The 14,900-nt window shown below is 42.5% G+C and overlaps 1 protein-coding gene across 5 annotated transcripts in view; it reads left to right on the top strand.

The window, feature by feature from the left end:
* Window positions 1–14,900, top strand: part of IQCB1 (IQ motif containing B1) — a 28,706-nt gene that overhangs the window by 1,129 nt on the left and 12,677 nt on the right. For 3 of the 5 annotated variants that reach the window (XM_044438315.1, XM_044438314.1, XM_044438316.1), the window contains 8 exons: window positions 1,496–1,605; window positions 2,507–2,669; window positions 2,827–2,956; window positions 4,460–4,553; window positions 5,752–5,851; window positions 6,917–7,089; window positions 8,240–8,349; window positions 11,857–11,966. In XM_044438315.1, the coding sequence (XP_044294250.1) occupies window positions 1,506–1,605; window positions 2,507–2,669; window positions 2,827–2,956; window positions 4,460–4,553; window positions 5,752–5,851; window positions 6,917–7,089; window positions 8,240–8,349; window positions 11,857–11,966 (980 nt within the window). In that variant the 5' untranslated portion in view covers window positions 1,496–1,505. Of the gene's footprint in view, window positions 1–690; window positions 1,606–2,506; window positions 2,670–2,826; window positions 2,957–3,761; window positions 3,880–4,459; window positions 4,554–5,751; window positions 5,852–6,916; window positions 7,090–8,239; window positions 8,350–11,856; window positions 11,967–14,900 lie in introns of those variants that run through there. The other 2 variants (XM_044438313.1, XM_044438318.1) reach the window with 2 other exon arrangements.

The following is a 14,900-nucleotide window of genomic DNA, read 5'->3' as shown; positions in this document are numbered from 1 at the left end:
TTAGGATACAACCTTATGCTCATTTAGATGGGAAAAAAATCCTATAACATTCATCATATCCCAGCCAGCATGGGAGTTGTAAAACATTTTTCTTTCTAAATGTGCATAGAATTGCACCTTTCATGACATAGAAGAGAAGACTGAAAAGGACTTTAGTTTGTGGAGAATCAAATTTGTAGTTAGATTTGTACTAGAAATCTGTAGTTTATAGTAGAATTAGTGTGCCTCAGAATAATATACATTTTTATTCTTTGATGACAAGGGAAATACACTGTATTCTATTTAACATTTTTCTCTCCCTTTTAAAGGTAGAGGGGTTATGCAGGTATTGAAACAAGATCGTTAGAGTTGTTGGGCTTGATATGTATGCTACATTTAATTCTGCTATCTCAAGGTCAAGCTACATTACCAAACTGCAATCAAACTTCCATATAGAATGTTGTTAGTCGCGAAGTCGTGTCTGACCCATCTCGACCCCATGGACAACATTCCTCCAGGCCTTACTGTCTTCCACCATCCCCTGGAGTCCAGCTAAGTTCACGCCAACTGCTTCAGTGACTCCATCTAGCCACCTCATCCTCTGCCGTCCCCTCCTTTTGCCATCTGTTGTTCCCAGCATTAGGCTCTTCTCCAGGGAGTCCTTCCTTCTCATTAGGTGGCCAAAGTATTTGAGTTTCATCTTCAGGATCTGGCCTTCTAATACAAACCACCAAAGGCTTTGCTTTAATCATTCATTTATGATCTCAGAGACTTTTCAGGTTTCTTATCTTTTTTTCTTTATAATACCAATTATCTTCCATGTTGTGATTTATTTTCTTTTTTTTGAGACAATCATAAAACTATTTCTTTGTTTGACTTTCATGTGTTCTACTATTTCTAGCCACAGCCTTTCAGGAAGGCCCTTGACAGTACCAAATCTACTGGTACTTTTAAAAATGATTAGCTTGTCATTTTCTGGCTTATTACAGCTTTAGGGAGCATGATAGTCAACTAATTATGATGGTTCCTTAAATGATAACTGACTAGAATCATAGTAGAGTTGGAAGGGGCCAGAAGGCCATTGGGTCCAACCTCTTGCTATTGTAGGACACTGATCTACACTTCCCATTCAGATGACTGTCCATTAATAAGCAAGTAATGAACTAGCTGCTGCCAACAAGCCAATGGTCCATCTGTTCCAGGTCTGTTCTGATCAGCTGCAGCAGCTCCAGCTCCTCTCCACTTTTACTTGAGATCATCAACTGGCAGTGTCAGAGACTGAACTTGAGACCTTCAGCTATGTCCTCAACTGTTGATCCAAATTAGTCTATGATTTTGCTAATAAAAGTAGTCTGCATTTAGAACACTCCCTTCCTTGGATAGCCAGTGTGAATTTTATTAGATGGCTCTTGTTTACTGAACTGCAATTTACTTACCTGTTTGCTTCCCTGCAACTCTAACTGAAATCAAATATGTTACAATTGTTTGACTTCCTTTCTTTTTATAAAAAATGCAGTTGATCTAAAATGAAGCTGTTATCTGCGGACCCTAGAATATTATCTCTGGCTGCCCAGATCACTGAAAGCCCTCATCAGGATGTTCCTGGATTGCTGTTGAAAATAAAAGGTAAATAAGGTGAACTGTTCAGCATAAGGAAAACAGAGAAATAGCCATATGTGTTGAACCTCTTATAGTTTAAATGAAATTAACATTGAGTATTCTGTTGCTGAGTTTTCACAATTTATACTAGATGTAAATTTCTTTGCAGAATGTGTAAGTTAGGTAAAGAAGGAGGTGCTGAAAGAGATAGTAGGAAAAGAGAAAAAAAGAGATGTCATGTCACAGCCACTAGGATAAGATACCAAAGAGAAGAGCAGTTCATGACTTTGCTAGACTTCAGCTAGAATTGGATTCTGTGCCCTTAAGGCCTCCATGGGAGTCGTTGATCCGGTCTATAGCTAGTTCTGAAGGACTGAGGATGAGCAGCAGTAGCATAGGAGCTGTCAGGGAAATCTTTGTAGCCAAACTTTCTAGCTATGCAGAATGCGGGACTCTTTGCCCTCTGATTTCAGAAGTCCAGTTCACAGTCTGTCCCATTGCATAGCCTTTTATGGATGTTTTTCACGTTTGTTCAAATCTTTTTCAGAACTATTTTAGTCCCAATTCAGTTGCATTTCACTGCTTTGTTACTCTCCTCTGTTCGTTCCCACAGATTTACTTGCCAGACCTGCCTTACCCTTGTAATATAACCTGTACTCCTTCTGTGTATGAATTCTCTGTTTTCTTCATTTTAAATACTACCTAGTGGACTGTTGCCCTACTTCAGCATTATGGGAATGGTTGTAATAATATGGCGGATGAAGTGAGAGTAGTAGGGGTTTAGTGTGAAATGTTCATTTAATGGATTTTGTTTGTTACACTTTCTTTCAGAATAGACAGGAAAGTATATTCTATTATAATTGGGAAAGTGTGTGATTTTGTTAATATATGGAACAGGAATTTGTACACTCTTATTTTTCTTTGCTAGATATTTTAACTAGTGCACCACCTGGAAGTAACGAATCACAGAAAATTAAACAAGACTTGTATTGCTACGATCTGATTCAATACTGCATATTAATCCTTAAGCAAGATTATACAAGGGTGTTTGGAGGCTGGGCTACTGCTGCCCAAATAGCAGAGATACTAAGGTAAAATACATCATGGTTGTACAAATTTATTCTTGAATTGCCTTCAGCTTTTCTATCTTTAAATCACTTGATGGCTCTGTATTAACTTGAAGGGCTTGAGCGCACTATCTGTAAATTAGTGAAAGAGAGGGAAAATGTGTGTGTTTCATTTTTTCAGCCTTTGTTGTATGGATCTTGAGGTGAAAGAAAATCCAGAGGAATTTTACAAGAAGATACTGCCTTCTGCTGCAGACAACCTCCTCTTCTTAGGAAGGCGTTTGCAAGCACGGCTTGTCCGAGCAATCAAGGTATTTGAGCTGGTAGACTTAATGTTGTGTAGTGGAACTTTTGTGTAGCTTCTTGACATGTTAACATGCTGAACTGCTGATTTATACAGGCCAGAAGGGGATGGTAGCTTATTAATCCACCATGAAGACTGCAGGCCAAGCCAGGCCTTGCATGAGGGGGCAGTCAGTGCTCTTAGCAGCTGTATCACAGCAGAAGGCCCTTCTCCCTTACATTGCTTGATAATACCATCATTTGAGAGCAAGCTAGGAAAGTCCAGGACCAACATTAGTTGCAAATGCACCCCTGCAAACATTTATTAATGACTTATTGAACTTCTGGCATAGAAACTGCTTTGTTCATCTTGCATGATGACCTATGCTGGGAGAGCAACAAGAGGAGTGTGACCCTGGATCATTCAGTGGCTCCTGGATGCCCTCAGCCGTGGTATCCTTTTGGGGTGGTTGGCTGAATTGGATATAGGGGGTACTGCATTGCAGTGGTTTAGCTCCAGCTTGGACAGCCAGCTTCAGAAGTTGATGCATGGAGATTATTTCCTGCCCTCTTAGATTCTCCTGTATAGAGTTAATCAGGGCTTGATCTTGTCCTCGATGCTAATTAACATCTACTTGAAACCACTGAGTGGGTTCATCCAGAGTTTTGAGTGCGTTGTCGTCAGTGCTCTGATGACACACAGCTCTATTTCTGCTTTTCATCTTCAGCAGCCGAGGCTGTGGATGTGCTGAACCAGTGCCTGGCTACAACAGTGGACTGACTGAGGGCTAACAAATCCAGTCCAGGCAAGACTGAGATGTTCTTAGCGGGTGGTTCTTCTGACCAGATGGAAAGAAGTCAACCTGTCCTGGAGAGGATCACTCTCCTCTTGAAGGAGCAGGTTCATAACTCAGGGTTTCCTCTTGAGTCAGCTGTGTCACTTCATGCCCAGGTAGCCTCAGTGGCACTATGCCCCCACGTGGACAGCTTGGTTTCAGTAATTATACTCTGGTCATCTCTTCAATAGACTTTGCCTGATTGAAATGGATTCTTATTGGGAAGGAGGACCTTGTTTCTTTCAAGGGCCACATTCTTTCTGGGATACATACAAGTAGCTAAAAGTGGGCAAGGCTACCCTTCTATTTTTTTCTGCCACCCCCTCTTCCTCACGGCACAGTGGGCTGCTGAGCATTGGGCAATTTCTACATTTTCTGGAGAATTGCCCAGTTAAAAATAGTCCAGTATACCCACATCACCACTGCTGGGGTAACTGTCATCAGCATCGTCAGGTATAATATTATGATGGCATGGTGACTTTTGTCTAGTAAACAAAAGGATTCAGATTTCCTTTCCATTCCCGGTATGAATTCAGTGCAATTTCCCTGTTGTACTGACATAGTGTTAGGTTCCACCATTGCAAGGTGATTTTGAAACAACCTGTCTTGCTCTATAAGTATAACTTGAAGATAGGATTGCTTTCAAGGCATGTTTCATGCTTTGTAATCTTAATTTTTTGCTTTTTTAATTTGAAGGATGAAGAGAGAAATGAATTTTTACGTTGTTTCAGGACTGCAACTGATGCCCTCTGCAGGCTGTGTGGAGGACACATTCAGCTAATTGGAAAAGGTAAGGGAAGAAAGATCTTAAATGGATTTTCCATTGTAGCTGAAGAAGGTGTGATGGTTTCTGATCAAATATTACTTTCTTTTTTTGCTTCGTATGACTAACAACCCACCATGGGCAATCAATCATAGTGGGTTGACGTGTCATGTGAATCCTGTGCAGTTTCTTTTTCATGAAGAAACCACACTGAAAAAATATGACGTGTTTTAGGATTGATCATATTCATGGTGGGTTGTTGCATTATCCAGACCTGGGCAATTGTATCATAGCTTTCTGGGAACAGCTAAAGAGTCATGCTGTTAGAACAGTGAAACAACCCAGTCGATGCTCACAGTCTTGCTCATGTAGCTGCCATCCTCCTTCATCCTTTCTGAGCAGACAGCTGCCTTCATATTTCTGTAGTTTTCGCCTCCATGTTACTGATTGCCATGACATTTATTTGCTCCCTGATTGCTGCTCCATCAACCTTATCCAGTTGTGACAACTGGAATGGAGGGGAGTGACAAGCAGGAAGCAAGGAAGGGCAGGAAGCAAAGAGTGGTTGGAGTGAAGGTGTTTTCCTAGCTGGTGTTATCTTAGAAATGGCTGTGCTTACTTTAAAGTAACCTGAAGAAGACTTTAAAAATGTGTTTACGGGCAAGCAAAGTACGTTCTAAAATAGAAGAGGAAAAAACGGATGCAAGGCTAAGTATTGGCATGTCAAACTTAGGCAATAGCAAAAGGCTTGAAGAATTCCTCGTAACCAGCAATTTCCATGGAACAATTACGGAAAAGAGTTCTACTGCAAAGACACCTGGGATATGTGCTGGACCCATTGGGAAGAAAATGAGGGAGAATAAGCTACAGCAAGTCCAATAATCTTTCAGCAGTACTGTGGGTTGTTCAGTGAACAGCCAACTATGGTGGTTTTGTTTGCAGGGTAGTTTAGTGTAATGTGCAAACCCACCAAACGTTATTCTGTTGTGCTAGCAGACATCAGATTTCAAACTATGAACAAGAGAAGAATCCAGCTCAAGTTTCTGTTTGTACAAGCAGGTGTACATAACTTGCGCAACCTGTTGTATGTGCATAATGGACAACCACTTGCACAATGGAAAAACTGGGTAGAATTCTGCTAGTGCTGTTTGTGTTTTTCAAATTACACCATTGGATACTGTCCTTTGCTTCTGTTGTTTGAAATGGACTTCATGTTTCACCCTAGTGCTTCAGAATGGACACTTCCAACAACTGTTGGTGACTGATGATGTTGAAACTACAACAGTAGTTATGTCTATTTTGCAGAATATTTTAAGAGCCAACAGGTAAATGGCACCTAAGCTATATCTTGTTTTATACATTTCTCTGAAAGAGTCTTATAAAAATGTTATCTTAAAATGCTGAATACTTTTTCAAGATAATTCACATACTTGAACTCTGAATGTACTTATATGAGCAAGGGATAATGTCAGAGCAGTTGCATACTAAGTCATGGGGAAAGCCCATGTGAAATTACAAGTGCTTTTCTAATTATTGCTTTAGTTCAGGGTAAGTTTCAACATAAGTAATATAATTGCCTGTAGAGCTGGAAGGCATTGATAGCAAGCATGCAGGGGCCCAAAGGCAATGGTCTTCTGGATATTTTATTGGAGATTAACTTCTCATGGATTTCAGATAGGCCATACATCATTATCAGAAGCATGCTTCTTTGTGGGAGGGCCACCTTAGTAGATGAGGCCAAAGGACTTTTAATCTGAGAAGTGCTAGTTTTCCCCCTGGCTAGCACTTGACTTTGCTGTTGGAACCACTTTGTGGAATATGAATGTGTGACAAGACCCCTAACTGTTTCTTTAATAGAATAGTAATAAATAGCAACCCCCCTCATACACATTACATAACCTTCACATTACATTATTTTATTAACTTGCTGAGTTACCATATGAATTTGTATATTTTGAAGAGTTCTTGTTTCCATACCAGCTAGCTAAATTTAGGTGGCATGTGCTTTATGGCCTGTTCTCTCATGAGTTAAGTAACATATAGTGCTGTCTAACTCATAACTGCATTGTCATATCTCTGGAGGAGAACCTTTTATCAGTTTAACTTAGAACCTTGGGAAAACAAGAGTTGACCCAAACAATTCTATTTGTATGTATTCCATTTTTCTTGGAGTTACTACTGTGAAGTCCCTTGACATCATCCTTAATTTTCATGCATAATACCAACTGCAGTGAGCATTGTGCTACTACAGATAGGAGTGCAGCATTACACTTAAATTTCAAAGACTGTTGTAGTCTTTGGTGCAAGGTGAGTTAACTACCCCAATCCTTCTATATTCCCCCACCTCTGCTGAGTAGGATCCAATTTATTTCCATCTCTTTTCTTGTTAGTGCTGTGTTACTTGAAGTGCCAGAAGGAACCCTGCACGGTATTTTGGATGAGCTTGTGTACAAGCTTTCTTCTACCACCAATCCTGTCCTAGGAAATGCAGCTACAAAACTGTTACTATTGATTGCAGAATCTGATGCTCAACTTGTGACAACACTGGTTTCCCGCTACAAAGGTCTGTCATTCTGTTTGGCTGTTTGGATTTAGGAAGAATTCTAGAGAAATATTGAAACTGATAAGGCCTTAGGGGCAAACTTCACTGTAATCCAGAAAGGTAGGGTGTTTTTATGCAATCTAGTGCTCCTGATTCAATTGTAAAGTATATTAAATGTCTCAATTAAGGTAGTAGAACAGTATGGGTCATATGCAAACTCAATAGAAACTATGGTCACGTAATGAAGTCTGGAGCCAACACAGTATTTGAAATATTTCTTTTAAAAATCACAACTGATGTCTCACAATTTTTACTGGATGCGAAAGGCAATTTCTTAAGCTGCAGCCAAACTGAAATTGACATATCAAGTTGCACATCCATGAAAGTGACAAGTGATAGGTTTTTCTTCTGTACTTTCACTTTATTGAGCCAATATTCTTCCCAAAATTACTATATCTATTTTTTATCTTCAGGCTAATATGTGACCTTTGAAAACACTTATTTCTTGATAAGCATGGTGTACCCCCTCCAAATTTACCCAAAATAGATGTCCATGGCCAACCCAAGTGGTCACATATCAAAGGGAAAAGTCCATTCAGTCAACATATTTGCCTTGGAAGCTAAACAAGGACAGCTCAGTTGAGCTTTATATCTGAAATTGGCCTAGTTTTTCTGCAGGGTACTAACAATGAGTATTGCACCATTTTTACTTTAATGGTGCTTTGTTTTGTTTTGCATTTTACAGAACAGGACTGATGTTTTATCTGACCAAGGGTAAAAAATGTATTTCTTTGTTCTATCTGCGAAGGTGTAATAATATTAGGAATATTTCAGGATTTTATATGGACATGCCTATATGCCTTTTATGTGTACATGTGCAAAGCGTTAAGTGCAAACATTTGCAACATACTTAGGCTAGTTCATGCATCAGAAGGCTTCCCCTTCCCAAGCTGGAGTCAAATATGGACTTCTGTTTATGGTGTGAAGAGACTGGCATCTCCTTGATGTTTTGATTCTTTTTTACCACATAAATTTTCCCTGTAGTGGAAAATTCAAACTATTGCCTACTCCTGCATTTGCAACTGTAATTTATTGTTGAAAGTCTACAGGATGAGCAATCTGTGATTCTTACAAAACACTGTATTTATCTTTTTGTGTCTTACTGATTAAGGACTACAGACTCTTCTAAGCAAGCAGTGGTCTGGCAAAGGATTTGACAAGAGTCTTAATCAACTTTTGGACTTGCTCTGCTCAGAAAACTATACAGCTGGCAAAATGCAGGTGTGATGCAAGTCTTACAGTATTTTGTATGAGGTGGAAGTAGCTTGTACTAGATCTCATTGATGCAGTTTTGTATCTTTCAGAGTTTCCATCCAGCACTTGTTCACCAATGGATCAGTTGGCCAAAAGGCACTACAAACATTTGTTGAAGAAAATACCTCCCCTGCCTTTCAACTGCTAAAAGGACTGATAAGGCAGCTTCTAGATTAAAAAGACCATGCAGAAATACTGTATCCCAGTGGCCAGTGCCATCCAGTGTGGCTGGCTGTAACCTTCTGTACTCAGAGGGTTGCAGGCATCCCTTCAAGGGTGGAGGAATATGGAGGTGAAGGTCAAGTTTGCACTTGTCCTGCTCTGCCAAAGGCTTAGACAGTCACTCTCAGAAGTCTGAATCTTGTGCCTTTGGCTCCTGTGGAGGACAGGCTGAGGTGCTCCCAGGATACAGCATATCCCAGTGGAGCCTTACTGCTCCTCTCTTCTGGAACACCCACCAAGCACTAGCTCCGAGGTGGTCTCCTTGTGGGAGCCACAGCCAGTGCAGAAGGAAGTGCACCAGGAGCAAGGGTAGAGAGAGGGCCCTCCAAGACTGAAATCCCAGCTCCTACCTCAGAGCACATTTCTGAGGTCAGAACTGGGACTCTCACTTCTCTTATGGCTGTCTACATTCTGTCTAGCAGCCATAATATCAGGCTTTAAATCATTAAAGTAGAAGCACAAATGTGCACCAAACAGCTGTGTTAATTAAGGAAGGAAGGAAGGAAGGAAGGAAGCTTCTATGCTGCCCCATTCACCGAAGCCTCAGGGCGGCTCACAACAATAAATAAATAATCACAATATAGAAAAACAATATAATTTGAGTCGACCTGGCCAAAGAATAAAATAAATAATATTAACAATTAAAATAATGCTTAAATAAAAAGGTCTTCGCCTGGCGCCGAAAAACAAATAACGACAGCACCAGGCGGACCTCTCTGGGGAGTGCATTCCATAGATTGGGCACCTCCACAGAGAAAGCCCTCCTCCGAGTACTCACCCTCCTAATATCCTTCACGGAGGGTTCCCGAAGAAGGGCCTCTCCTGCTGATCTCAAGGGGCGGCCGGGCATATATGGACGTAAGCGCTCCTTCAGGTAACCAGGACCCAAGCCGTTAAGGGCTTTATAGGTCATAACCAACACCTTGAATTGGGCCCAGACTTCAATGGGAAGCCAGTGAAGCTGACGGAGAACTGGAGTCATGTGGACATAACGCCCAGTCCCCGTCAGCAGCCTGGCAGCTCTATTTTGAACCAACTGAAGTATCCGGACCGTCTTCAAGGGCAGCCCCACATAGAGTGCGTTACAGAAGTCAAGTCAGGAAGTCACCAGCGCGTGTGTCACTGTCACCAGGCAGTCGTACTCCAGGTAGGGGCGTAGCTGATGGATCAGCCGAAGCTGAAGGAAGGCGCTCCTCACCACCACTGTCACCTGAGCTTCCAGTGAAAGCTCTGGGTCGAGGAGCGCTCCCAAGCTGTGGACCTTGTCCCTAAGAGAGTGTGCAACCGCATTTACTACTACCTCATCATAGATGGAAATTAAAACAGATTGAAAGCTGAGTGGAATTTTTTTTAAAGTTTTGCTGCCCTCCTAAAACTCAAGACAACTGGCTGGATCTTTTCTAGGAAAGAGTACCACAAAGAAGGCCCACTCTCATATCTCCACCAACCATACTTCTGAAGATGGTAGATCATGGAGCTGGGCCTCAAATGCTGAATGTGGTGCACAAGCTGCTTCACGTGGAAGGAAGCTTTAGGTAACCTGCTTCCAAGCTGCATAGGACTTTTATACACAATAACCAGATCTGTGCGTTTTGCCTGGAAACAAATGGACCAGAGTAATGAGTTGTAAAAGGTGAAATATTGGAAACCAGCCAGGCTACTGTATTCTATGCCAGCTGGAGTTTCAAAATATCTTCCCCAGGAAGTCCCACACTGAGCATATAGCAGTAATCCCATCTGGATGTGTCCAAGGCATGAGTGACAGTGGCAAGAAGCGTATAGCCCAGAAAACGGCACATACGTCAAAGGTTTTTATTTTTTTTATTTTATATATATATCCTGCCTTTTTCCTACAAAGGGCTCAAGGCAGTTTGCATCATCTCTCCTCCTCCATCTTATCCCCACAATAACAACCCTGTGAGGTAGGTTGGGCTGAGAGTCTGTGACTGGCCCAAAGTCACCCAGTTGGCTCCATGGCTGAGCGGGGACTAGAACCCAGATCGTCTGAGTCCCAGTCCCGTGCTCTTAACTGCTGCACCACACTGGCTCTCCCAAGTTAAGCAAAGGCAGTGGTGGCTGTCACCACCAACCTGGGTCTCCAGGAGCACTCTCAGAACTATAGAACTGATCCTTCGAGGGGAGTAAAGCCATATCCAGAACATCTTGAAGCCTGAATCAGCTCAGCTCTCTCACTGTTCACAAACACATCTGTCTAGTCTGGATTAAGTCTCAGCTTATTAGCTCATATTTGGGCTATCACTGCACCCAGATAATGCTCCTGTTTTTCCACAGCTGCTTTAGAGGTTAAATAAAGTCTAGGGAAAGAGGGGAATTATCTTCAGACAACCTCCCCCTGCAGCTTGACGTAGATATCCCTAATGCGGTTTAACAAAATTGAAACCTATGGAATTGAAAAGGCCACTGAATTAAAGCTAACTTGTCCTATAAGGTTGGAGCCACTATAGAATAGTGCAGTTCTTATGCAATACCCCACAAGGATACCTTGGCTGATGGTATCAAAAGCCATAGAAATCCAGCAGAACCAATGAGAAGGCAACACCTGGAAGTAACAGTAAGCAATATCGTTCTCATTCTGCCCTGTAGCATTAAAAATAGGGGGAGAGGAACACCCTGACAATTTTGTCAGTGTTTTGAAGCTGTTAGTAATGCTGTGTTCATGACGGTCCAAGCAAGTTTCACCTCTGCTTTGCTTACTGCTTGTGCTCATATTTCATATATGTGGGGAGAGGTAATGTGGCATGACAAAATGGTGAAGTGCTCTACAGATGACCTTTCTGTGTTGTTGGAGGGATAGGATGATTTGTCTTTCAGTGCTATGTTGGTACTGGCTACAGTTTATCTTAATAGCTTGTTAATGCTGCACAGTTGACAAGCCACAGCCTGGAGATTCTTGTACCTTCTTGAATCTACTGCAAAATGGGAAAACAATGGAGGCTTCTCTTGCTTGTTTTCCCTCCTGCCATTTAGCCTGCTGTAGCAAGTGCTCCAGTGTGGCACATCTAAAAGGCATTAGGACAAGGAGTTCTTAGTTTCGTTTAGATATTGAGATGGCATCTCCCTTTACCTGGAAGCAGACATCAGTTTGGACAAGAAGGACTTTGACAAGGAGTTTGGTACTGCCCCACCCCAAGAGAAATCGTTCCTATGAATGTGGGGTGGGGGAGATGTCTTAATATTGTCAGTGCACCCAATGGAAAAGTGAGTTGATCTCTTCTGATTCATTGATTTCAGAGACAACATCAAGCAGCTTGCTTAATCCAGGCAGCTTGGAGGGGATTTCAAACCCGAAAAAGACTAAAGCAGCTTCCAAAAGCAATAACTACCTTGCAGAGGAATTTCAGGTAAAAGCAAGGAAACTCTAGGAAACTGAGTGCAAACAGTGAGAAAGGTATTGTGACAATAGCTTATAAAATATGGACTTGGGTTTTGTAACATTGTTGTAACTCAACACCATAATATGAATTTTCCAGATTTACTGTCTGAGAAGGAATAAAGGAGTATATATATTCAGGGAAGGGAAGAAAATCTCCAGCTTAGTATTCTCTTAACTTACTCTATGGAAACTTTTAGGAGAATATTCACTAGAGGTATTAAGAGGTGTTATTACTAATCATTTTGTGCTACATTGCTGTGGAGCTTCTTTATTGCTACCAAAGATTAGAATTTGTTTATTCAATGCAAACATGTGTCGGTTTCCTTTTCCATCAGGTTTATTTCTGTAAAATTGCTTCCTACGAATATGCTTATTCCTTCCCTAAACTGTGTTTGTTGGAATGTTTGCTCTCAGGATAAGTTAGGCAACATGCAGGTTTCATATGCTGAATTGGATTTTTGGATGCAGAATTGCAGAGAGATGCTGAGCTGGCAAATACTTTTAACCTTTGATAAGACCTGTCAAAATGCAGCTGTCTTAATAGGTACTTGTTTGAAAAATCCACTAGAGGGCAGAATTCACACATATGGGATTCTACACTGGAAAGCAAAGTAAAATTAGAATTATAGGTTTCACTGATGAACACACTAGACAAATATATTGGTGTATAATGATGCACGCTGGCACCCAAAGTATTGAGGTATGCATTCCCATCTGCACTGTAATCTGTATGGAAATATACTTTGGCATCTACACGTTATAGTATGAAGAATGGGGTCTGCATTGGATATTCTGGGCTGAATACATACCTGCTTCCTCTTTGGGAAGGTGGAGGCAAAGAATCTCTGTTCAGAAATCATTTCTGAAATTTATCTCCTTTGCTGGATTGGAGGGACTAGCTGTTAAATCTTTATTCAGTCATCACAGTTCTCAGGTTCCTTAGGAAGGCATCTTTTCCCATGAAATACATTTGCTTCCTGTTAAACCTCCCTTACTCCCCTCACCATATTCATTACTGGACCCACCATGGAAGCAGCAGTGTCTAAATGGAGACTTGACTGCTTTTTCTTTATACAGTGATACCTTGGCTCACAACTCTGGTCATGACCCAAACTGGTCATGAGCCAAGTTAAATTTCCCCATAAGGTTCAGTGTAAATAAGGTTAATCCATTCTGTAACCATTTTTTTTAAAATCAGAAAAATGTGAAGCAAAGTGACAACAACAAAGATCACGGCCATCTCCACCGCCTCCACCCCAAGCGCAAGCGCGGCCATCTCCCCGCTCCCCCAGCACGACCGAGATCATTCCTGTCATCCCTGCATGTGCATTTCATCCCTGCAGGCGACCATCATCCTGGTGCACTGGGGTGTAGGGGGGAAGAGAAGGGCATGATTGCGGGCGCACTGGGGGAAGGAGATGGGCACAAACGGTGCGCTGGGGGTGGGGAGATGGCTGCGATTGCAGTTCCGTTCGTGCAGGGAAGGTATGCCTGATCGGCCATCTCCCCCACAGCTCTGCTTTGCTGCTCCCGTCTTTCCTGCAGCAGCGCGCCTCTGATCACGCACGCCTTCCCTGCACGAATGGAACTGCGATTGTGGCCATCTCCCCACTGCGGGGGTGTGGGGGAGATGGCTGCGATCTTGGTCGTCACCCAAAGTGGTGTTCGTGACCCAAGTCAAAATTTTTCAGAAATTTTTGTTTGTGACCCAATTTGTTCGTGAACCAAGGCGTTCATGAGCTGAGGTACCACTGTACATTCACTTTCAGGAAATAAGAGGAACCTCCGTAGGAAATGGGTACTGGGGAAATAGACAAAAGGGTATACCAGGAGGAGGAGGCCCGCTGCAGAAGGATTCTTCGGAAGGCTAAGGCTGATTACGAGCTGAGACTTGCCAAGAATATCAAGAGCAACAAAAAGGGCTTCTTTCAGCATGTAAAGAGGAAGAGGAAGGGGAGACAAGTGGTGGGACCACTAAATAAGGAGGAAGGAGATCCAGTGACTGATATGAGGGAACAGGCACAGATGCTAAATGACTATTTTGCCTCTGTTTTCTCCCCAAAGCAGGACAGGGGATATCCGCATAGGAGATTAGATGAGGCTGGAGACATAGGGGCACAGAGTCACCCCCCTTGAAGTTGAGGGGCTCCTCGGGGCATTGGACATTACAAAGGCGCCAGGCCCTGACGGGTTACACCTGAGAGTACTTAGAGAGTTGGCAGGGGTTCTCTCACACCCACTGGCCTCCATTTTAGAGACTCGTGGAGAACAGGTGAAGTTCCAGAGGACTGGAGGGTGGCATCAGTGGTCCCAATTTTCAAAAAGGTAGTAGAAAGAACATGGGGAATTATAGACTGGTTAGCCTTACGTCCATTGTAAGAAAAAGAATGGAAAGGCTCATTATAGAGAGAGACCTAGTGATGCTAGATAGGGAAGGGAGGCTGACAGCCATACAACACGGCTTCCACAAAAACAGGTCCTGCCAGACAAACCCTGTGGAATTCTATGATAGGGTTTCGAGATGGCTAGATGGAGGGGATGCAGTGGATGTGGTATACCTGGATTTCAGCGAGGCCTTTGACAAAGTGCCCCTTGGTGGAGAAATCTGGTGGAGAAACTGAGGAGTTTTGGGATACACCAAAGCACTGTCCGGTGGATTAGGGCATGGTTGACTGACCGAAAGCAGAAGGTAACCGTTAGCGGGGAATCATCGGGATGGCGGCCAGTAACAAGCGGGGTCCCCCAGGGCTCTCTCCTGGGGCCGATCCTGTTTAATCTTTTCATTAACGACATGGAAGAAGGGGTGAACAGTCTGCTGATCAAATTCGCAGACAACACTAAAACTGGAGCAGTGGTCACAACTGAGGAGCAGGTACTCCAGATCCTTTTGGATCTGGAGTAC

The sequence above is a fragment of the Varanus komodoensis genome, unplaced genomic scaffold (genome assembly GCF_004798865.1).
Source record: "Varanus komodoensis strain SLA01 unplaced genomic scaffold, ASM479886v1 scaffold32, whole genome shotgun sequence".
In the NCBI taxonomy this organism is placed as follows: Eukaryota; Metazoa; Chordata; class Lepidosauria; order Squamata; family Varanidae; genus Varanus; species Varanus komodoensis.
Note: the sequence above shows the minus strand (reverse complement) of the source record. Positions and strands in the feature narration are given on the sequence as shown.